At 42.4% G+C, this 26,277-nt stretch overlaps 1 protein-coding gene across 11 annotated transcripts in view; it reads right to left on the minus strand.

Annotated features, from left to right (window-relative positions):
* GRIP1 (glutamate receptor interacting protein 1) overlaps positions 1–26,277 on the minus strand; it is a 357,507-nt gene that overhangs the window by 48,201 nt on the left and 283,029 nt on the right. For 4 of the 11 annotated variants that reach the window (XM_054025809.1, XM_054025827.1, XM_054025880.1 and 1 more), the window contains exons 10-14: positions 24,243–24,398; positions 23,448–23,603; positions 4,608–4,794; positions 3,854–3,999; positions 2,871–2,951 (exon numbers count right to left, since the gene is read on the minus strand). In XM_054025809.1, coding sequence (XP_053881784.1) covers positions 2,871–2,951; positions 3,854–3,999; positions 4,608–4,794; positions 23,448–23,603; positions 24,243–24,398 — 726 coding nt within the window. The remainder of the gene's footprint in view (positions 1–2,870; positions 2,952–3,853; positions 4,000–4,607; positions 4,795–23,447; positions 23,604–24,242; positions 24,399–26,277) is intronic. The other 7 variants (XM_054025854.1, XM_054025871.1, XM_054025898.1 and 4 more) reach the window with 3 other exon arrangements.

The following is a 26,277-nucleotide window of genomic DNA, read 5'->3' on the forward strand; positions in this document are numbered from 1 at the left end:
CCCAGGCCCCCTGAATCCTCTGGGCAGCCCTTGTGTATCCAGATCCCCTCCGCAAACGGATCCACCACTGAGCCACCCACACCCAGATTGCCCCACACAGAACCCTCTCAACCCACCCCTGGCTCCCACCACGCTTGGATCCTGCCTTGCTGAGCCTGCCTGCCCACACCTGGTGCGCCTGGCACAGAGGTGCATGGCCCTGGGGTGTTTTTGGGGTAGGCCTGGTCCTTGCGCTGTGTCAGGGTTGGGTGCAGCCTCACCATTGAGTCTGTGTCCCAGGGGGATCTGCACAGTGATCTCTCACCTCAGTGCAGCCAGTGGCCTGTACTCCCCAATGCCATGCTGGAGCCTCCACATTTATTTGACAAATAAAATTTGCAGAATTTTAAAATATTGTGCGCAGAATTTTTTGGCACAGAATTTTAAATATTTTGGTGCAGAATGCCCTCAGTAGTAATACCGATGGCACCTCAGACTAAGTACCTCACTAGCTCCTCTAGAACCTCTACATATGAACTGAACAAGATGGGTAGCTGAAATGACCCCTGAAGACTCCTGCATCAGAGTGCCTGCAGGAGTATTGACTATAGAGTGTCTATAATGCTTACCCATTTCTAGCCCACATGGATATTATATCACCTGATCTCATGTAGTATTTATGCTCTAAGCTTGATAGCTCCAGCTTTGTGGAGAGTTGAATTTCACCCACAGTGCATACAGATTCTTGTGTTTTTTTGTTGGGCCATTTTCATTTTGTTTTTTAAAAGAAAGCATTTAGCATTATGACAATAATATCAATAAATGGCATGCAGATATTAATGTGCTACAGATGCTCTGAGTGAAATTAGTATAAACCATTCACCCTGTTAAATCACACTGGCTCATTTCTGAGTTAATTAGGTAGAACAGAACAAAGTATTAAACCAAGCACAAGTACAACTGACTCAAGGCTTTACAAAGGGTCTGAAATCTATCAGACAAATTTCCAAAGTTTTAGTTAATGAGGGGGAGAATAAACACTTTAAAACCTTTGTATTACAGCAAATATATAGAGAAAAAATACACCTTCATATAAATACATATAAATAACATTATTAATACAAAGAAAAACTAATTTTTATAACCAATCAGGAAATCAACATTGAGCCATGGTCTAATAACTAAATAGAACAACCTCTTCCCATTGTTCAGGATTTTATTTGTATGAATGTTTCATGTGTTACAACTCCTTCTGCTGGCAGATCTATGATTTTAATTTGCATCAAACTGCATTCCTTATTGAGTCTAACAATTCTTGATATGCGTATATAACAAATGGGAACATAATAATCTGAACCTACAGTGGTGCATCTCATTTGTTTTTCAGATGCCCATCATGGTGCTAAATTCCTCACTGTACTTTTGACTAATTTTTATCTGTCGTGCTGCTAAAAGCTTTGATAATATAAATTAAAGCATAAAAAAACCTACAGACATTTCACAAAGTATTTTGCATAAACATAACTCTGAATAAAGCTAATGGTCTAAGTAAGGCCACAAAAGCAATGACATTTTAATTCCTATCAGGCCAGATTCATCACCGGCATCCGTGCTCTATGCATAACACCCATTAACTTTAATGGGGTTGCGCCTGCTTGCACCATGGGTGGGGTCTAACAAGGTCAAGTTACAGACCAGAGCCACTTTTTACTGGCTGCTGAAAAAAGTTAGAAATTTTTTTTTATTTCAAATGTAAAATGACAAAGTCAAAGTGTTTAAAAAATTAAATTAATATTTTTTCTCTCATTATTATTTTGACCTGAAATCTGTTTCCTTAATTAAATTAAATTTTCCTCTATGATGTGTCCATTTTTGGTGCACCATTAAAGTGTTTGCTGATTTGCTGGCACTGACACTTTTAAAAGTATAAACAGTTTTGAAGCTATTTGCTTAGCCCACACATAAACCTTGGGCCCTGATGCAGCAAATGACTCCTTGTGTAGGTCCCTGCACCCAGGACGAGTCCCTCTGAAATCAGTGCAGAAACCACTTGCAGGATTGGGGGCCTTGCTTTGCAAAAATTGGCCCCGATGCAAGAAAGCATCCCTTGTCAGGAAAGAACTTTTGCTTGTACCAAAGTCCCATTGGCTTCTGTTTTTAAATTGACTACACTGGGATTTTGCATCTGCTTAAGTTCTTTCCTGAATTGGGGCATATGTCTACTAAAAGATAAGTCAAATTTAAGTTATGGCAAACTTGACCATGCCTCTTCAATTAGCTATAAACATAATAAGGAAACTACAAATGTGTTAGAAGGAGATACTTGATAATAGATAGCATTGCTAACTAAAGGCTCTGACTTTCTGTGTGCTCAACTCCCTGACTCTGCCCCAGGTCCCGCCCCCCACTTCTTCCCACTCCCATTCTATCCCCACCCCTCCCCCACTCCAACCCTTCCCCCAAGTCCCCATCCTGCTTCTTCATGCCCCGATCCACCTCCTCCCCTAAGCACGCCCTACCCTCGCTCATCCTCCTCCCTCCCAGCGCCTCCTGCATGCTGCGGAACAGCCGATCTTTGGCAGGCGGGAGGCACTGGGAGGGAGGGGGAGGTGCTGATCAGCAGGGCTGACAGCGCGTGGGAGGCGCTTGTGGGGAGGGAGCTGGCTGCCGGTGGGTGTTCAGCACCCACCGTTTTTTCCCCATGGGTGCTCCAGCCCTGGAAGTCCCAAAGAGTCTGCGCCTATGCTGCTAACCATCACACTGGCTGGGAATAGCACACACACAAAGAGGTATTTCAATTGAAACTGATTACAGCCCATGATTATATGATCCACTTTTAGCTATATAATATCTTACAATAGTGGGCTTAAAAATTAATCATAATTACTTACAACTTATGGTGATGCCAAGCTCCACGTTATGCTTCTTTGGTAGTTTTACATGAAATGTTCCACTACTTGGTATAACTGATTCTGTAATGAAAAGTAGATGAGTTACAGGTTGCAGTACTGTACTTGCAAGGATGTGGAGTTTTAAGTGCAAGCCAATGAAAATACATTTGTAACACTTATATCACACCTACCCATTCATGAAAACAATGTAGGAGTTGATGTGAAAGGAGCATGACACATGCAACATGTTTTATATCAGTGATGGTAATGTCACTGCATAAGGTAAGGGTCTGTAGCTTCATTATTCTGAGGGTTAAATCTCAACTGATGGAGACTGCATGTGCCTACCGGTGGCTTAGCCCACAATTTTGTGTGCGTGCGTCCATGAAAAAAAATACTGTTGTCGGGTAGCTTTTAATTAAAAAGACACAAAATAAGTCAGGTAGCTTTTAATTAAAAAGACACAAAATTTCAGGCACTTTTTGGTTTAGGCCTAAGACATTTTGAAATATTCACCTAAATAACTGCAGTGGATTTTATTTCTCATGAAAAGTAAAGGAACAAAAGCATAGCATAGTGAGGGAAAGCAAGGAGCCAGCTGAGGCAATGAAAGTTTGAACACACAACGTTACATCCCAGTCCTGGCTTGTGGCACCTCCATTGCCCCAGATAAATCAGACTGCATGTTGCTAAGACTCAAACTCTGGACAGAAATATGTTTGCAAATGAGGAAGAAGAGGGACTGTCACCATAACTTTCTACAGCATTTGTCATATCCACTGGGGTTTTGGAGCACACTGAGGAGGGCCATGTGCAATGAGAAAGCTGCACGAACAGGCATAATTTTCAGAGCGGCAGCTTCCCAAACAAATGGCATCTGTGAAAATAAAGTTTCAGCCTCAAATGCCTGCCAAATAAAATACACATGAAAATCATTCCTAATACTGTCTTGCAAAAAAAATATATATATTATACATTCATACCTGCAACATCAAACTCTATTTCTAAAGTGACCTTGTTGGTGATAGAAGAGTCTCTAAGAAGCTGATTAGCTTCTTCAAACGTGCTGTCTTCTGTTGGGATTCCATTTATTGCCATGAGTCTGTCTCCTATTTGTAGAACCCCACACCTTGATACACAATAATAAAAATTAGCCTTCAGAGGTACAGGTAACCAGTATCCAGTTATACAAAATAAATCCCATCTAACCTATATAAAGGATGATATATCAGCTCATTCTATGGAATGGCAGCTAGCAGTTGTATCTACTATTGAACTAATGTAGTTCTACATGGAACCATGTTATCACAAAAACATATGCAGGTGCAGTTGAAATGTTCCAAGAAGTAATTAATAATTCAAAACTCAAGCATTTCCTGTGTTATGATCTGAACTAAAACTTAACAGAGATGGATGCGGTTCCTCCTTTGCAAAGAGTTTATTAGTTTTGAATTTCAGAGATTTTTTAAAAAAATGAATTCTCTCCTTTTTAATTAATATAGCCTCTAGTCTGCTGTTGAAGGAATCAGTAAGATAAAGGCACTGCTGCGTGTTATTTGTCTTACACCTGATCAAGAATACAACATTTTATTATCAGAACAGGGAGTTCATTACGTGCTACTTTTCCACAGAGCAATGGTCCAGAATTTCTCAGAAATCTGAAAGCAATCAAACCAAACCATCCCCAGGCATCATCAGCAAGATATAGTTAGAAGCAATCATCTGAAAGAGCCTCACCTTTCTGCTGGGCTGTCACACTCAATATATGAAATCAGAGGTGGAGAAGACAAGGTCTCAGTGGCAAACACGCTACCTTGGAGCTGTATCCCAAATCCTACAATGGGGTCAGCTGTCAGCACTACTTCTGTGGTTTCTGTGTGGACAACCTGCCCAGCCAGACCAACAGTGCTAGAGGCTAAAGACACTAAAACAGAACAGACCAGAGGGAAAGACATTCAGACACAGAGTAGAAATGTAATTGCTTTCTGATATAATCCATTGTATAGATTTTAAGGGCAGAAGGGACCATCATGATAATCTACCCTGACCTCCTGAATATTGCAGGCCACAGAACCTCACCCACCTACCATGTAATAGACCCCTAACCTCTGGCTGAGTTACTGAAGTCCTAAATCTGATAACTCCAAGTTACAGAGAATCTACCGTTTACACTAGTTTAAACCTGCAAGTGTCCCATGCTGCAGAGGAAGACAAACCCTCTCCCACCTGGTCTCTGCTAATCTGACCCAAGGGAAAATTCCTTCCTGACCCCAAATATGGCGATCAGTTGGACCCTGAGCATTTTGGCAAGACCCAACAGCCAGACACCCAGGAGAGAATTCTCTTTAGTAACTCAGAGCCCCCGCCCAACACACACTATCTGGGATCTATCACTGGATGTTGGGGAATATTTGCTACTAGCAGTTGCAAATTGGCTACATGCCATTGTAGGCAGTCTCATCATACTGCCTCCCTCCATAAACTTATCAAGCTCAGTCTTGAAGTCAGTTTTTTGCCCCACTGCTCCCCTTGGAAGGCTGTTCCAAAACTTCACTCCTCCGATGGTTAGAAACCTTTGCCTAATTTCAAGCCTAAACTTGTTGATGGCCAGTTTATGGCCATTTGTTCTTGTGTACACATCGGCACTTAAATAACTCCTCTCCCTTCCTGCTATTTATCCCTCTGGTGTATTTATAGAGAGAAATCATATCTCCCCTCTGCCTTCTTTTGCTTAGCCTAAACAAGCCAAGCTCTTTGAGTCTCCTCTCATAAGGTAGGTTTTCCATTCCTCGGATCATCCTAATAGCCCTTCTCTGGATCTGTTCCAGTTTGAATTAATCTTTCTTAAACATGGGAGACCAGAACTGCACACGGTATTCCAGAGGAGGTCTCACCAGTGCCTTGTATAATGGTACTAACACTTCACTATCTCTACTGGAAATACCTCACCTGATGCATCCTGGGATTGCATTAGCCTTTTTCACAGACGCATCACATATGCGGTTCATAGTCATCCTGTGATCAACTAATACACCCAGATCTTTCTCCTCAGTCACTTACAACGGATATGTCCCCAGCGGGTAGCAAAAATTCTTGTTGTTAGTCCCTAAGTGCATGACCTTGCACTTTGCTCTATTAAATTTCATCCCATTTCTATTTCTCCAGTTATCAAGGTCATCCTGATATTCTTGTATGATATTCTGGTCCTCCTCCATATTGGCAATACCTTCCAACTTTGTGTCATCTGCAAATTTTATTAGCACACTTTCACTTTTTGTGCCAAAGTCATTAATAAAAATGTTAAATAAGATTGGTCCCAAGATTGATCCCTGAGGAACTCCACTAGTAACTTCCCACCAGCCTGACAGCTTCCCTTTCAGTAGTCTCCCTTTTAACCAGTTCCTTATCCACCTTTCAATTCTCATATTAATCCACATTTTCTCCAATTTAACTAATAATATCCCATATGGAACTGTATTAAATGCCTTACTGAAATCCAAGTACATTAGATCTACTTCATTTCTTTTGTCTAAAAACCCAGTTCTCCTATCAAAGAAAGAGATCAGATTGGTCTGGCACAATCTAACTTTTGTAAAACCATGCTGTATTTTATCCCTGTTACTGTTCACCTTTATGTCCTTAACAACTTTCTCTTTCAAAATTTGTTCCAAGACCTTGCATACAATTGTGGTCAAACTAACAGTCCTGTAGTTTCCCAGATCTTCCTCCTCCTCTTCCCCCATTTCTTAAAAACAGGTACTATCTTAGCAATTCTCCAGTCATAGGGTCTGACCCTGAGTTTATGGATTCATTAAAATCCTTGGTATTGGGCTTTCAATTTCATGTGCCAGTTCCTTTAATATTCTTGGATGAAGATTATCTGGGTCTTTGCAATTTAGTCCCATTAAACAGTTTAAGTTTGACTTCCACCTCCGATGTGGTCATTTCTACTTACATATCCTTATTTCCATTAGCCACCCTGTCACTACACCTAAGCTCCCCATTACCCTTATTAAAAATGGAGGCAAAGTATTTGTTGAGGTGTTGGGACATGCCTAGATTATAGTTACTCTCCACCCCATCCTCAGTGCTTAGTGGTCCCACTTCTTCTTTCCTTGTTTTCTTTTTATTTATATGATTACAGCACCTTTTACTATTGGTTTTAATTCCCTTTGCAAGGTCCAACACTGCTTGGCTTTTGGCAGTTCTCACTTTATCTCTACACTTTCTGACCTCCAAGAGGGAGCTTTCCTTGCTGATCCTTCCCAGGTGCCATTCCTTTTAAGCTTTCTGCTTTCTCTTAATCACCTGTTTGAGATGCTTGCTCATCCAGCTTGGTCTGCAACCCTTCCCTATGAACTTTTCCCCCTTACTTGGGAGGCTTCAGTTAGTTTCTGAAACTTCGATTTAAAGTAATTCCAAGCCTCCTCCACAGTCAGATCCATGAGTTCTTCAATCCAGTCCTCTTCCCTAATTCCTTTCATTTTTTAAAGTTTGCCGTTTTGACATCAAGGATCCTAGCTGCAGATCTATTTTTGTTTACCCTTCCATTTAGTTTAAACTGAATTAGCTCATGATCACTCGAACCAAGGTTGTCCTCTACAACCAGCTCTTCTATGAGGTCCTCACTACTCACCAATACCAAATCTAAAATTGCATCGCCTCTTGTTGGTTCAGTGACTATTTGGTGAAGAAATCTGTCAGCTATCACATCCAGGAAAATCTGAGTCCTACTATTATTAGTAGCACTTGTCCTCCAAGTTAAAGTCTCCTACAATCTCACAATTCCCAGTAGTCTTTATTTCTTTAAAAACATTAAAGAGGTCTCTATCCATATCCAAATCAGATGCCGGGGGTCTGTAGCATACCCCAAGCACTATCTGTATGCCAGTCAGGCCTACTATTCCACTACAATATTTGGTTTCACTTCCTGCACCAGTAGCTATAGTTCCTCCATTTTGTTACCCAGGCTCCTTGCATTGGTGCACATCTATTTAATAAACTCACTGACTCCAGAGACAGTCAACTTCTCATTCAAACTCTATTTAGAGCAAAGTTTATAAATGATATTTAAATGGGTATGACAGCTAAAAAGAACAGAAAACAGCTGGTTTTACAATTTTAAAAAGAATGTGTCTGAATAGCTTACGGGAGTTATGTACCAACTCCCACTGACTTTCAGCCTCACTACCAGGGCTGTAACTAGGGTGGGACGAGAGGCGTAGAGCTGGTGGGGGCACAAAAATGGGATGGCACAGGATCGGACCCAGCAGCATCAACCCCCCCCGGATTGTGCCCAGTGGCATCAGCCTCCCCCACTCCCCAGGATCAGCTGGAGCCCAGGGTGTTCAGCACACCCCCACCCTGCAGGATCGCGGGTCCAGTGACCCCATCTAGAGCAGGCTCTCCCCGGTGCTAGGACTGCAGTGGCAGACAGGCAGGGCTCTGAGTGTTGAGTGGCAGGAAGGGCAGGGGAGGGGAGTGCAGAGGTTAGGGGAGAAGGGGGCGCAGAAGTGGAGTGTAGGGGTTAGGAGAGAAGGAAATACATGAGCATCAGCATAAGCACTAGGACGAGATGGGGTGTAGAAGTGGGGCCTTGTTTCGGAACATACACAAAATGTGCTAGGTGCTGTACGGATCTGTGCCATAAGGAACTGTGTGTGTGATTAGCTCAGGATGGAGCTGTTGCATTCCCCAGACCTGCTGTATGGCCATGAGCCAATGGCTCTGCTCACGCTCCCTAACCTGTGTCCAGGGCTGAGGCCTGGCAGAGCAGTGTCGCCAGCTTGGGGCATGGCCCTTCCCAGCATTGGGGGTAAGATGACCAGGTGTCCAGTTTTTGACCGGAACACCCGGCTCTGATCAGCACCGCTTGACTGTCCGGTTGGTGGCGCTGTCTACCACGCTACTCCTAGTGCTGCCCCCGCCCCAAGTGCCACCTCCACAGTTCCCATTGGCCAGAAACCATGGCCAATGGGAGCTGCAGGGGTGGCGCCTGAGGACGGGGCAGCGCGCAAAGTCACCTGGTGGCGCCTCTGCATAGGAGCTTGAGGGTGGACATGCCGCTGCTTCTGGGAGCTGCTTGATGTAAGCGCCACCTGGAGCCTGCTCCCCTGACCCCATCCTGGGCCCCAACCCTCTGCCCCAGTCCCATCCCTGATTCCTCCTCCCGCCCTCTGAACCCCTTGTTCTGAGCCCAGAGCACCCTCCTGCATCCCTGACCCCCTCCTGCACCCCAACCCCGCGCTCCAGCCCTGATCCCCCTCCTTCCCTCCAAATTCTTCAGTTCCAGCCCAGAGCACCCTCCTGCATCCCAAACCCCTCATCTCCAGCCCCATTCCACAGCCTGCACCCCCCCCACATCTCAACCCCCACCTTAGCCCAGAGCCCGCTCCCATACTCCGAACCCCTCAGTTCCACCCCCCAAGCCCAGAGCCCACTTCTGTACCCCAAACCCCTCATTCCTGGCCCCATCCCAGAGCCCACAATCCCAGCCGGAGCCCTCACTCCCCCCTGCACCCCAATCCCTGAGACAGCGCAGTTAAAATGAGCAAGTGAGTGAGGGTGGGAAGAGCAAGCGACGGGGGGTGGGAGGGGAGTGAGCGGGGGCATGGCCTCTGAGAAGGGGCGGGGCCTGGGCAGGGCCTCTGAGAAGGGGCGGGGCCTGGGCAGGGCCTCTGAGAAGGGGCGGGGCAGGGGGCAGGGCAAGGGTGTTTGATTTTGTGCGAGTAGAAAGTTGGCAACCCTAACTGAGGGAGAGAGGACATCTGAGGTTAAGGCTCTCATTAAAGTTGCTAATCACCAGTTGTACACACTAGAGGGTGTTTGGAATTTAAACAGCCTCATCCCTGATCAGGGTTTCGCTGTGGATGAGCTGTGTGATGAGCTGCACAGCCGTGGCTCTTGGGTGGCCTGGCTGAACATGGCATTGACACCCACCCACCGGGCACTGCTCAGGCCACTCACAGGGTCAAGACTGTCCTGGAGCCTTTGCCTCACAGAGCGCTGACCTCTGCCCCTTGGCTGACGACAAACATTTGAATCCTGATACAAATGCATGGCAATGGCAAGGAGGAAAGGCCTCCTAGAGCACCCCATGGCAGCCCCCTGGCACTCACATGTGCTCAGCTCCCATGGAACTGGGGAGTCCCAGGCTGAAATTCCAGCAGAGGGGTCTATAGATGCACGTTTTTCACAGCTGCTGATGGAATGATGGCCCCTGTCACTCACACATGGATTGCAAATTAGTGGCCAGCTCTTCTTTGACCCTGTTCTATGCTGTAACAACCTTCTGACTGCATTGAACAGCTCCCTGGGCACTGGGCCAGCAAAGGAGTAACTCAGGGTGGTACTGCTCTGTGGTGACACTCCACAGCCAGATGGAACTGCCATGTGCCACTGTGCTGCATAACAGCCTTGGAGAGCTTCACAGCTGTGGCTGGGGCACAACCCACCTCGCCTGCACCAAATCACTGGGCCCTGAGGCCTGAGCTAACAGAGAATCTCTGCTATCTGTTAGCAGTGTAGGGCCCATGACAACCAGGGGAATCACAAAAGGTACATGGTGCACATACACACCAGCCTGTTCATTGCACACGTGCCTAGATAGACAAAGCTTGCCCTGAGAACCAGCTATTCAGATCTAACTTCTGACATCAGCATAAGAAATCTCTGTGCACCAAATGCTTCCATCCCATAATTTCCACCGGCGCGGCTTCTCTTTCCTGCTCCACATCTCTGGATTATGACTTCTAACAAAGAAGAGCTTTGAACAATGGACTGAGGATCCCAATATTTGGGATGAACCAGAGAGACTTATTACAAACTGGCAGATTTAACATCATTGTATTAACCTGATCTACAAACTCTGAAATCAATTGTAATGTATATGATTCATTTTAACCTCTTAATAATACTCTTCCTTTTTTATATATTAATAAACCTTTAGTTTTTAGTTACTAAAGGATTGGCTAACAGTGTGGTTTTGGGGTATGATCTGAAGTGTGTGTCGGGGTCTTTGGAACTGGAAGAACCTAATATATGTGATTCTTAGTTTTAATAATCATTTATCACAAAAGTCTGCTTTGTCTGAGTGGTGCATGAGGGGCTAGGGAGCCTGAAGGGGACTGTCTGTGGCTACATAATAACTAGTATAGTATTTTGGAAGCACACATTTGTTACAGGTTTGGTGAAATCTTGTGATAGAATATACCACCAGTTTGGGGTACATGCCCTGTATTCTGGCATTCTGACCCGAGATTGACGCTCTTAGTTGCGTCCCACACCAGGCAGCGTGACAATGGGATCTTGGGATTTGTCATTCCCAAATCCAGATTTTTCCCCCGAGAGCAACAGGCCCCTCAGTCACTGAGGCACCTCCTCCTCAAATGGGACTCAATCCTGGCCATAGGGATTGAAACGGACTCCTCCCATTCCCAAAGCACAGGCTTCTCCCCACTATCAACTGAGCTGAATGAGGGTCTTATTGATTTAATGGTAGGACACAGCCGAACAGTTTTGGGATTGGGAATATCTTGCTGTATTATCTCCTGATTGTTCTAAAGTTACATATAAACTTAAAATACAGCTTTAATTGGTGTTTATATACATTTTGTTCTTTCTTTATATAGGAATTAGATTCAGTGCTAATTTCTAAGTTATCTGAAAAAAGCCTAGAATTTTCAGGTGCGTAAGTAGTCCATGGAATCACGGTCAAAGTTGCCCCCCATACCAAAATCTGAAATGGCGCCCTGCTCAGCCCTGGGGAGCAGGAGAGGTCTAAAGGGAGGCGCTGACTGACAGCTGGTGCTGCATTCTGAGCCTGCGCCAGCTGCCCTATCACCGTGACAGGGAGTGACACTGCCCCACACCTCCAGTGGGTACCCCCACCGCAGCTACCCCCTCCAGCGTTCCCCAAATATCCGCTCCAGCGCCCCCCCAACTGTTCCCCCCCAGCTCCCTCTCTCCTCCTCTTCCCCCCAGCAGTGTCCTCTCTTTGGGAACATGAAATCTGTAACCCTAGAGGTCGCTCTGTTCTCACAGCCTGGGTTTCCAGAGCTGGCAGAAGTGAGTCCACCCTGCCAGCAGCAGCCGCTGAGCACCAGGTTCACATGGCCAAGGTGAGAGCTTGGGCTGTGTGACTGTCAGCCACAGGGCTGGGGCAGGGCAGGCAAGGAGCACAAGAGGTGATTCCACTCTGCATGCAGGGAGTGTGGGGAGAATGACCCAGCTGCAATGGCAGGTCCCTGGGCGGTGAATGGGGTGTGACCAGACTGCTGAGAGACAGGTGCCCAAGAGGGATGAGTACTCCAGAGGGAGCATCTCATAGCAGCCAGGATCCATGGGCAGGGGTTGGCCCTGGTCAGCACCAGGCTCCTTCAGGGCAGAGGCAAGAGCACAATGGGGAACAGCTTGGAGCTGTGCTGCCCACCCTGTCTGGGGAGTGCCAGGCCGGGCAGAGGGAGCAGGGCAGGGGAGAGCTCATGGGCAGCCAGCCAGTGCTTTGGCTCCCACAGGGTGGAGAGTCAGAGTTCCAAGCGGCCAGGCGACTCCCTGCCAGCTCCTTGCAGGAGTTAACAGTTTTCAAACTGTGGGGCGCATGCCCCTAGGGAGGAACATTTTTAAAACATCTGTGCTAAATGGCAGAAATCTAGGGGGATGGAGCGGGGACGTGACCCTGGTTGCCCCACCATGGGTCGTTTCTAGGGGATGCAAATATGCTTGCTCACCTTGGGCACTAAAATCCTTAGTTATGGCTCTGCTAGCTCCTGTAGGCTTCTTTGAAAATCTCTAATATTTTATTCATTAGCAACCGGGCAAATGTCCTAGAGAGGTAGGAAATCTCACCACCTGTCGTGTTTATTTCTCATTAACATTTATGTCAGGCTATTTGAGCTATGTAATACCAATTAACCACCCTTTTCTGCTTTATACCACAGTATAGACAAACATATTTGGGGAAAGAAGTTCTATAAGGTCCTTCAAAAAGACTGATCTTATAACTCCTATAGAAAGCCCCCCCTGTGCTTGCAAGATTCCTATGTTTCTGACAGACTTTTTTGCTCTCTCTTTATTCCCATTCCATTTCAACTGACTGCACTGCGGCACAAGTCAAGAGAAAAATGACTTTGAGATTCAACACCGATACCTACACAAAAGGATTAGAGTGCCCTTGGGTACATTGATCCCTGCCTAATGAGGTCTTTTATTATTATTTATATGTAGCCACTGGAAGACACTATTATCTTATACAAAGAGGACGGGCAGCAATTCGTTCTGTTTCTAGTCAAACCAGTAAAGCACTATTGCAGCGGTATCCCTAAATCCTCCAGCACTTATGGCACTACAAGTGTTTTTCCAGTACAAATCTAGGCTACTGCCCACTCCTCCCCTAAATTCCTTCAAGGCTCATTTCTGCCTACAAGGAATTAGCTAAAATTTAATGACTCATCTGAGGGACAGTTTGCTTTGTCCTTTTTTAATGAGCAAAAACAAAGTTACTACTTGTTATTAAATACGTTTTGCATTTTGCAAGTTGTTAGCACAGCCGTAGAAAAATCACATTGGTTTTCCTTCCTTGGGATTTGTGTAAACATTTCCTTCAGTTTAGGGTTTACAGCACTAGTTTTTTGCTTTGAGTTTCAAATTAATATGATTTTGCAAACTCAATTTGCAAATTCATTCAATACCCACTGTAGTCAATAGGAGTCTGTCCATTGGCTTCAATGGTTTTATATCAGGGCATCAAGACTGTTTTTTCATGTCACTTATCTTCCACTCATCTAATTAGGTGCCACCCCAAAAAAGATATTGACTATGAATGTATTATAAAAACAAACAAACTCCTCACTCCATAACCTTAAGCAGCCTCCTCAGCTAAAAGTACCCTGTATTCTTATTAGCTTCCCTTAATTCTCCACTCCTCATTTTTTTTTTTTTTTGGTCATCATCTTCCTGTTTAGTGCATCATCTTCCTGTTTAGTCTAATTTTAGATAGCAAGTTCTTTGAAGCAAACATAAAAGGGACTATTTCTCAATCACAAAAAGGCACACACTGTCCAAAATGAAAAGCTAACAATTCTGCAAGTAAAACACAAGAATGCAATAACGGAGTCCCCAGTCTACCAACTGCTTAGGCCTTCCACTCTTTTATATATGTCATTCATTAGCAATATCTTTTTACCAACTTTTTTTTTGGCACCTAAACTACTATAAAGTTTTGACCAAATCAATCTGAATATACTAAAAACATGCTTGACAAAAAACAAAGCTGGCTAGATAGGCGTGCATGTATTTTTATAAATTGACAAATTCAATTCAATTGTCTTCTGCAATTTTACTTCAACTATTTCCCACCATTTTGATTTAATGAACTGTGCCACAATCTAGTTTACACATATAGATTTGGGGAAGAACTCTGGAGCTTCATGTTGAATGTCAGAAGAGAGGAAAGGAACTGGGGTTACATCCCATCAGCCACATTTCAGCCTTCTTTTTCTGTCCTGGCTTCACCTATGACTTTTGTATTTAGATTGAACTCTGTAAGCTATGGAAAAGAAAGATTCTATGGCTTCTCTGAATCGGTTTTTGATTTTGTGAGTTTGTGGTTCCAGTTCTTTATTGCTAAGATCAGGCCAATTTCCCCTGAGATGCTGACCGTAGCATCATCAGCATGTAAACTGTCAAGTCCCTTAAACCTCCTTGAGTCATTTTGTAAATGTAGTGCCTATTTGCAGAATCCCTTGCTATGTAAAATGGGTGCGATATTTTGATTGAAGGTCTCCTCTTGATCAATACGAATTCCTAATACAGATGACTGACATTTTTCAAATGACTTTTTTGGTTGAAAATGGCTTTAAAATTATGAGGCCATTTTAGCTTTTCCAATGTTTTTGTTTTTCAAAAATTTGTGACATGACTTGTTGGCGTATAATTTAAACTTTTTCAGTCAACCTACCATGAGACTGAGGGTGGCAGATGAAGAATTTTTTTAAACTTCTACAATGTTCATTAGGATTGTGTTAGATATTGCTTCTTACTCAATGAGGTTTAAATAGTGCACTAATCATGAATAGGTCAGAGAATGATTACATCTGAGAGTTCTAAATTTTTTCATTTTATAAGCAAATCGTGAAGACCTCCATGTCATAGTTTTATCTGCCCTTTTGGGTGGCATCATCAGCAACTCAGGCAAAATATTCTGAGGGTCTATTTTCAGACACAGAATCAATATTTTAAGTAGGCATACATTTTTCTCTATGCTTATGCCATTATCAGGCCACTTCTCATATTCAACCAGGCATTTTGCACTAATGTCAACGCCAGTTCTTTTTGTTCTTTAAACTTTTCCTTTTGTTTCTTCACTTGCAAGTTGAAATCTGTCTTGAGGAGTATATCTAAGGTAAAATGTTTCAGTCTTATTTCAAATTCTTCAATTTTTTTACACAATTATTTTAATGGCATAATCACCAATTGATCTTTGCCATTTTTTAGGAGCCGAAGAACTGTGGATGGGCTGGCATCTTGAATGAAGCAGATGTTGAAGAGCTGTGACTAAAGTTACGATCATGATTATGATTATATTTCCATGACTAGGTATCTATCTAGGTACTTCTACTGTCCGTGTTATCATAGTATCTGATTACTGTAGAATATTCAGTGACGACAATGGCATCAAAATATTTCACTTGCGAAATCAAGCTCATCAATGTTATTCTCTTTCACTTCGAGGTTTCATTCAAGAGGACAGTTGATTTTGAAGCTAGTTTTCTGCACTTTTTGAGATGAGCATGAATATTCTCTCTTTTGCTACTCAAATCTTGATAATGTTTATATTTTACTTTACAAGAATTACTTCACCCATCCCATAGCTTCTTTCTAACCACTTCCTTCAACTTGAGACATGCCGAGTTAGATAAATTCATACTCAAATGTCTTGTAAATACTAAACATCCATATGTAGTAAGAATGAAAAACAAACAAAAACCTCTAGTTTCAATAATCTGAAAACTGAAAATTTAGATAGTGACATAAGTATAGACCCATGTTATCAGATGCCCCACCTACCTGCCAGAAGTTTCCAAGTCCTTGCAAAGCAAACCTCCTAACAGTTCATAATCGCACACATTCCCCTTTAACATCAAATTACAATTATTCCATTCCATTCACATCCCTCTCTCCCATCACCAATAACTCAACTTCTTTCCCTCCCTCAACTTCCTTCATGACAGCTCTGATATTCAACTGAAATTAGGGCCTAATACTTACAGTGCTGAAACACTTTCAAATGTATATTTTGTTCATGTAGTTACAGAGTCTAAGTGTGCCACCAAAGTTAAAAAAATATTAAAAAATCTGACAACCAATAAAACTCCACTGGAGGGTTTGCACAAACCTGCCATCCACAGCTGCCAGTAGAGGGATACTTTCTGCCTAGCCCAGGGGTCGGCAACCTTTCAGAAGTGGTGTGCCTAGTCTTCATTTATTCACTCTAATTTAAGGTTTTGCGTGCCAGTAATACATTTTAACGTTTTTAGAAGGTCTCTTTCTATAAGTCTATAATATATAAGTAAACTATGGTTGTATGTAAATTAAATAAGGGTTTTAAAATGTTTAATAAGCTTAATTTAAAATTAAATCAAAATGCAGAGCCCCCCAGACCGGTGGCCAGGACCCGGGCAGTGTGAGTGCCACTGAAAATTAACTCGCGTGCCGCTTTCGGCACGCGTGCCATAGGTTGCCTACCCCTGGCCTAGCCTCTAGGGTGTGTGCAGTGAAGGCCCCAAAGCTTTAGCAACTGTGCAAGGGCGTCTGGATCCTGTAGTTTAACTGCAGTAGGGATCAGATTGTGCCACTTCCAACTACTTGAGGGACATCTAAAAGGCTCTGTGGATAGAGGAAGGGGCAGTCCTTGCATGGCATTTCCCTCTTTTGGAAGTCCAGGATATGTAGGTAGAAACAGCCACATGACACACTCTTGAAGAGACTGGTAAGAAGGGAGGACTAAGAACACCAGGCCTCCATCTTAAAAGACATCAAGGATGAATGGAGACATGGGGGTTGGTTAAGGCCTTCATTGGTTAAAATAGTTTGGATGAATATCTGAACTTTTGGATGCTTCTGAGAACTGGAGTCCAAACCTTTGGAAATTTCCCTGTCCCTAAAATTTGTCTGGAGTTTGATTATGGTGTATTAGGGCTTTGAGTTCTATTGGTGTATTTCTGCAAGAAGAGCATGTAGGATACTGGCCCCAGTGAATCTTTGTTAATGCTGAGGGCTAGTTTATTGCATGTTTTTATACATACATTGAATATGCAAGCAGTTATTTTACTAAATGCTCCTATGTGTAATATTGTTGGCCTTCCTGGGGATTGGTTTACTATGTGCTATGCAGTATGTAGATTTGTAATCCTGAATATGGGGGTTGCATATTTGTTATTTTTATTCCTCTAATAGTGACAGAAGGACAAGAATTATTAAAAGGTGAATGGGGGATTATTTTAGCTGCATAATTACAAGTTAGCAGGGGAACTCTGGCAAATGTAAAATGCTCCATATTCCTAGAGGCAGTGGAGAAACTAGCCAATGACAGCAAAACATGAGAGATGATTGTCATGGGGTGTCCCATGCTGTGTCAACCACTAAAGGGTTAATAGGGAAACTAGCTGCCTGCTCAGCTAGGGCTGACTGGTGGACTCACAACAACTACAGTGGTAAAAGGACTGCAGAGCAGAAGGCTGAGAAGCCATGGAAAACAAGAACCTTCAGCAACAGGCTGGTGACAAGACCAGGAGACCAGACCCTCTGGAGGAGGGGACTACAGGAGTGACTTGGAGGAACAGCCTGCAAGACAAGCCTGGTAGGAAGCTGCCAGGGAAACAGTAAGAGGTGGGGAGAGTTTGGAGCCAACCGCTTTGCACAGGGTCCCTGGCCTGGAACCCAGAGGAGTGGCCGGGTCTGGGTTCCCCTACAAACCCAGGAAGGGGGCTGATTAAGGCCCTGAACAAGTGAACCATACCTGAAGGGGTCAGGGACTGAGTACCTCTCATCTAGAGCCACCGGCCTCCTGAAGTATTGGGCTTTTTAACACCCTGAGAGGGGAAAGAACCATCAGGGACCTGGACAGAGAGCTAAGGTCAGAACAAGGAAGCAACAAGCAGGCAAGAAGGCAGGCAACATATCAAAAGAGGTAAACTGAGGCAGAGCTGCTGTGTCACCAGATCTTGCTGCGAGGCGGCACCAAAAATCAAAGGGATCACCAGCAATGAGGTTTTGTGAAAAACATAAAAACAAACAAACCAGGGATTCCCAAGACCATCTCTAATTCCACGAAAACCATCACGTCAACTCTTATATTTCACCAACCCTAGTATAAATTTCATCTATCCTATTTACATAGCCACACTGCACAGCATTTGGGGATTTAAACTCTACCCAAACACTGACATAATTGTTTCCATAGTAAGTAAAATACTTCAAAGGTGAAAAAGCAGAGGAAGAGGAAAAAATAAGTGGCATAAATAAAGTATGTGATGGCATGGAGGTGTCTTAAATTTTCACAACCACATGTTTGGGAAGCCCTGTATAAGTATTACAATCATTGTAAACTCACAGCAATAAAATGTTTATAGTACCCTTTGTTACCACGAGTTTGGGATGATCATATTAGTTATGCAGGTTTTTCTAACAAGGGGCAATGAAAACTTTATAGCACCCTTCACCAACATATCTTCTCCCTTTCCCTCTCAGAGATTTATTACAACTTACATTTAAAACTGTTCCACAACAATCTGACTGGTTAGAAATTGATCACTAAACCCAAAACAGATTGTCCTATTGCTCTTCTAGGGAAAGGGCAACAATCTACATCTGACATAAATCACTGTTGTCAAGCAGGGACATTTGACCAGTCTCCCATTAATCCCCTACAAAAGGAGCTGGCAGGCTTGTCCAAATTTTTCTGCTCTGCAGTGGAAGTGGCCATCTCTCTGAGGGACATAAGAATTGCCATCTAATGGAGTGTCCTGTCTATGACAATGGCCAGCACCAGATGCTTCAGAGGAAGGTGTAAGTGTAACACCGACAGACCCCGGTCATCGGCGGGCGGGATTGAACCTGGGACCTCTGGAGCTAAATGCATGAGCCTCTACTTCATGAGCTAAAAGCCATATGGCCCTTAGCTAAGGCTGTAGAGCAAACTCATTAATCTCTAAGTGGTCTTGGTGCCACTAGATGGGACAGAACACCACACCCAGAAGGTGTGTGGTTACATAAAGACTCCACAGTGGGCAGATGTGGGGTAATCTGATCAGATGTTATCAGATATGGGGTAACCCCACTTTAGATGTTTCCTAATCTCTATTTGTTAGGGATTGGTTTAAAACCTGAAGCATGAGGTTTAATATCACTTCCTGGGTTGGTTGCATTCCCAGTTTCTCCTTAATGCAGGAACCATTCTCAGATGTTGCAGTGTGTATGTGATTAAAGTGTGAAAATCACCTCTGGACAGAGTGTCAGTACGAAGCCCCGCCCATGTGCCACTTACACCCTTTTATGTTGGCGCTCTGCACAGGGGAGAATTTGACTGAAAGACGTATGTTTATTGAAAACATTCTAAAAATATCATAAAAATAGGTAGTGACGGTCTCCAGAGGCAAGAGCAGTAATAAAATTGCCTCAGATAATAATAGTTTCTTCAATTGCACAAAATGACCACAGTCTGACAGGATACCACCATCTCAGGAAATATTTTTGCCTTGGGCAGTATTTTACTGCTATCCCTTTCCAACTCAATTAGTATTTGTATAATAATCCCTCTGTCTCTCTGCACGCATAGAGAAAGAAAGAGATTCATACTTTATAATACTTAATCTTATCAATGCCACAATATGGATTCATGCAGTATCTCCTAATGATCTTAAAGGATATATTAGCAGATGATATGTCAAAATGTGTATTGGATCAAATGGCAGATCAGATAAAAAATCTGATGAAGGGCAAAACTGTATGAAAAGAGTTGTACTGCTAAAGAAACAGGCAAACACCCGCCCTCCCCCAGTCTCACATGGAGTTATTTGCTATTTCCCACAAAAATCAGAGATGATTTACATTGACGAGAAACTGCCATTTTGCTGTGACAATGGCAGATTTTTGAGAGGGGGTGGTGCTTTGTGTTGTGGTGGAATCCCACAATTTCCATTACTACCATCCCCAAGAGAAACTTGTTCCACAGTGTAAATAGTGAAAATTTATCTCTGACTAATGCCCTAATCCTGCAGGCTGAACCGAGCAGAAACATCCATTGACCTCAATAGATCTCCATGTGGGCCAACCCTTATGTCTGTGCAGAGTCCAATTCAAGACAGCAGGGCTTGGTGCAGGTACAGGAAGTTTATCATTATGTATCAGATTGCAGGATCATGTGCAAAAACTCTCAGAATGAAAGACAGTAGTTTCACATGCTCTACTTAAAGTGGGCCTGGAGTTAGCAAAATAACTATATAAAAATGGCCCCTCTGCTCAATGTATCTGGTACCTATTTATCATGAAATGCCCAGGGAGATTAGGGAGACTATAAAAATAGAAAGCTCAGTAATAATGGAGAATTTCAATTATCCCCATATTGGCTGGGATACATGTCATCTCAGGACAGGATGCAAAGATAACATTTCTAGACACTGTTAATACCTGTTTCTTGGAGCAGCTTGTCCTGGAACCCACAAGGGGAGAGGCATTTTTTGGTTAAGTCTTAAGTGAAGCCCAGGATTTGGTCCAAGAGGCAAATATAGGTGAACCACTCAGTAATAGCGACCATAATGTACATCTCTGTAGGGCGGAAGATACCAAAGAAATCCACCCCAGTAGCATTTAATTCAAGAAGGGGGACTACACAACAATGAGGAAGCTAGTTAAACAGAAATTAAAAGGAACAGTAACAAGAGTGAAATGCCTGCAAGTTGCATGGAAACTATTTAAAAACACCATAATAAAGGCTCAAACTAAATGTATACCCCAATCAAAAACAGTAAGAGATCAAAAACAGGCTACCATGGCTAAACAGCGGAATAAAAGAGGTGGTTAGAGGCAAAAGGCATCCTTCAAAAATTGGAAGTCAAATCCTACTGAGGAAAATATAAAGGAGCATAAACTTTGGCAAGTCAAATATAAAACTATAATTAAGCAGACCAGAAGAGAATTTGAAGAATAACTAATAAAAAACAGAAAAACTAACAACAAAACATATTTTAAGTACATCAAAAGCAGGAAAGCAGCCAAACAATCATTAGACGATCAAGGTGCTAAAGGAGCACTCAAAGAAGACAAGGCCATTGCATAGAAGCAAAATTAATACTTTTGCATTGGTCTTCTCTGCAGAGGATGTGAGGGAGATTGTCACACGTGAGCCATTCTTTTTAGGTGACATATCTGAGGAAGTTTCCCAAATTGAGATGTCAATAGAAGTAGTTTTGGAACAACTACTTGATAACAGTAATAAGTCACCAGGACCAGATGGTATTCATCCAAGAGTTCTGACGGAACTCATATATGAAATCGCAGAACTATTAACTATGGTATGTAACCTATCTCTTAAATCAGCCTCTGTACCAGACTAGACTATAGAAAATGTAACACTAATATTTCTTTAAAAGGCTCCAGAGGCGATCCTGGCAATTAGAGGCCAGTGAGCCTAACTTCAGTACCAGGCAAGTTGTTTAAAACTATAGTAAAGAACAGAATATTCAGACACATAACTGAATACAATATGTTGGGGAAAAGTCAACACAACTTTTGTAAAGGGAAATCATGCCTCACCAATCTATTAGAGGTCTTTGAGGGAGTTAACAAGCAAAAGGCAAGGGTGATCCTGTTGATACAGTGTAATTGGAATTTCAGAAAGCCTTTGACAAAGTCCCACATCAAAGGATCTTAAGCAAACTAATCAGACATGGAATAATAGGGACGGTCCTCTCATGGACTAGTAACTGGTTAAAAGATAGGAAACAAAGGGTAAGAAAAAATGGTCAGTTTTCACAATGGAAAGAGCTAAATAGTGTGGTCCCCCAAGAATCTGTTCTGGGACCAGTGTTGTTCAATATATTCAACAATGATCTGGAAAAGAGGATAAACAGTGAGGTGGCAAAGCTTGCAGACAATACAAAATTACTCAAGATAGTTAAGTCCAAAGCTGACTGCAAAGCGTTACAAAGGGATCTCACTAAACTATGTGATTGGCAACAAAATGGCAGATGAAATTCATTGTCTGAAAAATGCAAAGTAGTGCACATTGGAAACCATAATTCCAACTATACAGGTCTGTCGCATCTTACGCACATTTAACATGCGCAATTTCAACTTTACGCGGTTGGGAAAAAAAAAAAGAGAAAAATAACAATTTTAATACTATACCTGTAGTGCGGGCGATTTCGCCCGCCATTTAACTCAATGGAATTTTGGCTATACGCAGTTTTCGCTTTACGTGCTAACTGCGGAACGGAACCCCCGCGTAAGATGAGACAGACCTGTACATTCTAAATGATGGGGTCTAATAGCTGTTACCACTCAAGAAAGAGATCTTGAAGTCATTGTGGATAGTTCTCTGAAAATGTCTGCTCAATGTGCAGCAGCAATAAAAAAAAAGCTAATACAATGTTAGGAACCATTAAGAAAGGGATAGATAAGAAGACAGTAAATATCATAATGCCATTATATGAATCCATGGTACATCCACACCTTGAATACTGCGTGCAGTTCTGGTCACCCCATTTCACAAAAGATATACTTGAAATGGAAAAGTTACAGAAGTACAGAAGAACAGCTTCCATATGAGAAGAGATTAAAAAGACTGGGACTGTTCATCTTAGAAAACAGATGACTAAGGGACGATATCGTAGAGGTCTACAACATCATGAATGGTGTGGACAAAGAGAATAAGGAAATTTTATTTACCCCTTCACATAACATATGAATCAGGGGCACAATAGGCAGCAGGTTTAAAACAAACATAAGGACGTACTTCTTCATACAACGCAAGTCAACCTGTGGAACTTGTTGCCAGGGGATGTTGTGAAGGCCAAAAGTATAAGTGGCTTCAAAAAATAATTAGATAAGTTCATGGAGGATAGCTCTATTAATGGCTGTTCGCCAGAGCAACCTCATATATTAAAATGGTATGTATTTTTATGATGACTGTAATGATTTTAGATAGTTGCCTCGTACAAACTGAATAATGAATAAACTCACCCAACTGTGTTTAAGTATTGGAGGGGTCCAAAACTAGCACTGCATACCCACCCAGAGAGTACCGAAGCAAACGACACTAAAATAATATATATTTTTAATCCTGGGTTACACAAACTAGAAGTAATCAACCCATTTTAGTGCTGGATGCCAACACTGCACATTGCTGATTCCTGCCCCCCAAATCGAACACACGGACACCTAAACTATTGCTGCTCTCCTGGCTACTTCTCTTTAATACATTTACCAAAGTAAAACTGCAGTACATTTTGTGCCTTTTCTTTCATCTTGTTTCCCCAGCCCGTCTGTCGCACACTTCAAATGACCGCTATTACCACCTACATGAGCTTTTGAAGTCCTTCTTTTTCATTCGCCGCCTCATCATTGTTCCGCGTGGGCTGGTGGAGTAGAGGCTGCGAGGTAAGGTCCCCATGTTCAGGGAACTCAGGCTGTATGCACTCATGGAGGTAGGAGAGAAGGACGAAGACACCAGAGCTGCTGTAAAAAATTGGACACTTGGCACATAGCACTCTATAGCAGGGAACAATGCAACATAAGCCTGCAACTCACTCATGAATCAGACAGTGTGCATGGTGCACAAAAATGGTTTGTGTATCTAGTAACAAACACACACATCAAACCTTAGGTGTGACCCTAGATAACAGCATAACCAGAATTTCAACACCATGTGAGGCATAAAAGGAACTAGGAACTAGCAAAGACACTGTAGACACAAAAATATGTACTATATACCTTATTTTAAGCAAAGTACATAAAATAAATATTTTTGAGACACAATGTAAATCAATGTGTCTGGATACTGACTCTAAAAATGCCTTTTTAATAGGTGATTTCTGACATAACATTTGTAAGCCATTCTTTGTATTCGATGATCATGATGCACATAAGGTGCTGAAACCGAATGATCTAGTAATATGGTTTAACAACCAGGTCACTGAGAATTTTCAAGCCTTTCCCCATCTACAAAGACTGTCCAATTAAAGAAAGAAAAAGGCATAAGTTGTCAGAAATAACCTTGTCATAGTTATGAAAAAAGTGTGAACCGAAATGAGAGAAGTATGAGAGGAAGAAGAAGAAAAAAAATATATGTCAGGAGGAAAAAGCGTGGAACATTACGAGGGTTTTTTTGAGGAGGCGTTTTCTGGAATTTCAAGGCTGGCATCCTGCAATGGTCAGGGTGGTAGGTGTTATAATGGTGGTAGGTGAGGAGGCTGCTGTGGTTGTTGGCACAGGAATCCCAGGTAAGTTGCCTGTTGCTCCTTTGAACCTTCACTGCCCGCATGAAGGGATGACAGGAAATAAGAAAACAAAAAGGGACCAGAGAAGAGGGAGAGGTAACTGAATTGCATAAATAAAAAGTAACAAAAATGAAAGCAATTTGAAAAGGGGAAAAATTAATGTGGCTTTGTCCCTTTTCTTGGTGATCAGCAAACACCGTGATCAACTTCAGAGATGGAAACCTTTCATCTTCCCAGAAATAATGCCTCTTATGGCTTTTTTTTTACCCCCCAAAGATAAGTACTGAATCAATTTCTAATCTCCCTCTGGCCTTAAGAGCTAAGATTAAAAACTTTTTTGAAAAATACTTAAGTCAACATTATTGAGATGTATGATATATGACTAGTAATTACAGGTTTGCAAATCTCCACCCGCATTAGCAGGACTTGTATATATTAAGAAAATAAAAAGGGACTATAAATCACATTTCCCATAATGACTTGAAGTGGTTTACATGTCAGTCATTTCAATTTTCTGCTATGACATTTTAATTTTGCAAGCATCCATCACTGGTGGTTATACTACCTTGGGCAATAAACTACTTCACTCAACCATCAACACAAAAATCCTATCTTGGGGCCTGACTAATAAGGACAAAACAAAAGTCTAAAGTCACTATTTATGGTTTTGCAGCGTGATCGTCAGATCTTTTCCTTTTCCTGATTAAAATTAAGACCATATTTGATTCCTACTCTCACGTTTGTGCTCAAAATGGGAATTGCCAAAATTTGTCAAAAAAATAAATGGGGGGGGGGAGGGGACAAGGGAATGGCACATGTTGATCGATTTGCCAAAAGCCAGGGCACTGCTCCTAAATTATACAAAATGGTACAGATAATAGCCACCCTCATTTTTAGTACCGAGATGCATCTCTAGATGCACAGTGGTCTGTTCACTCTGAACAAGATGGAACACAGTGTTTTGTGACCTGTAGTCAGTGATTAATTTGTAATGAAAGAGGTGCTGTGGCTCAAACAATTAGGTGCCAGGCTCAAGCAATTTTTTAACTTTCATATCTGGCGCAGCACCAGAGGTGCCGAGGCTATGAACTGCCAAGTCTGGAGGTGTCAACCCTGGTAAGCCCTAGAACAAATTAAGCACTGCCTGTAGTCACCGCTGGCTTCACCTTTATATTGAAAGATGAGGTGGGATTTATCAAACACTATGAGCTACATTTGGTCCAAGGCCTAACTAAATGCCAGAGGAAAAGCTATAGTTTTTCTCTCTTTTATATTATAGAAGTAGGATCTCTTTCTTGGCTGAATACACTAAATCTTTTGTATCTAAGTAGAGATTGCCCTCCCTCCCCCTCCCCAACCCCAGTGGAATGTTTCATTACAACAAAGGGTAGGTGAGGGAAGGTAAAAGGAAAGGAACGTATTGGACTTAAAAAATAAAATATGTTTTGCCAACACCACTTTATAAACCATTTGAGGGTCACCTGCAGTGAAATTAGGACATTCAGTTCCTGGACAGAACCACTAAACTTCACTTCAAAGTCCAATAGACTGATGCCTGAACAGCTCACTGATCTAATTCTAATAAAAGCAACCTTGAAGAAGTCTATAAAAACTTACATATCAAGCAGGGTAATGTGGCCAGGAAAATCCCAGCAGCCCTAGTAACAATCTATCTCAATATTTTGTTTTAATGAATCAAACTTACTGTAGTTTCCTATCATAACTTTTCAAATTCAACTGATTCTTCTTCTGATAATCTATGTCAATTTCTGAGCTTTAACCACAGTATAAAAATTAAAATCTGATAAGAATAATATGGCCAGGAGGATTTTCATTATATTCAGATTGCTATGAGCCCTGTTTAATTAAAAAGGCTGCTTCCAGCAGGAAATTGTCTGGCAGCTCTTGATTTT

The sequence above is a fragment of the Malaclemys terrapin genome, chromosome 1, assembly GCF_027887155.1.
Source record: "Malaclemys terrapin pileata isolate rMalTer1 chromosome 1, rMalTer1.hap1, whole genome shotgun sequence".
NCBI lineage: Eukaryota > Metazoa > Chordata > Testudines > Emydidae > Malaclemys > Malaclemys terrapin.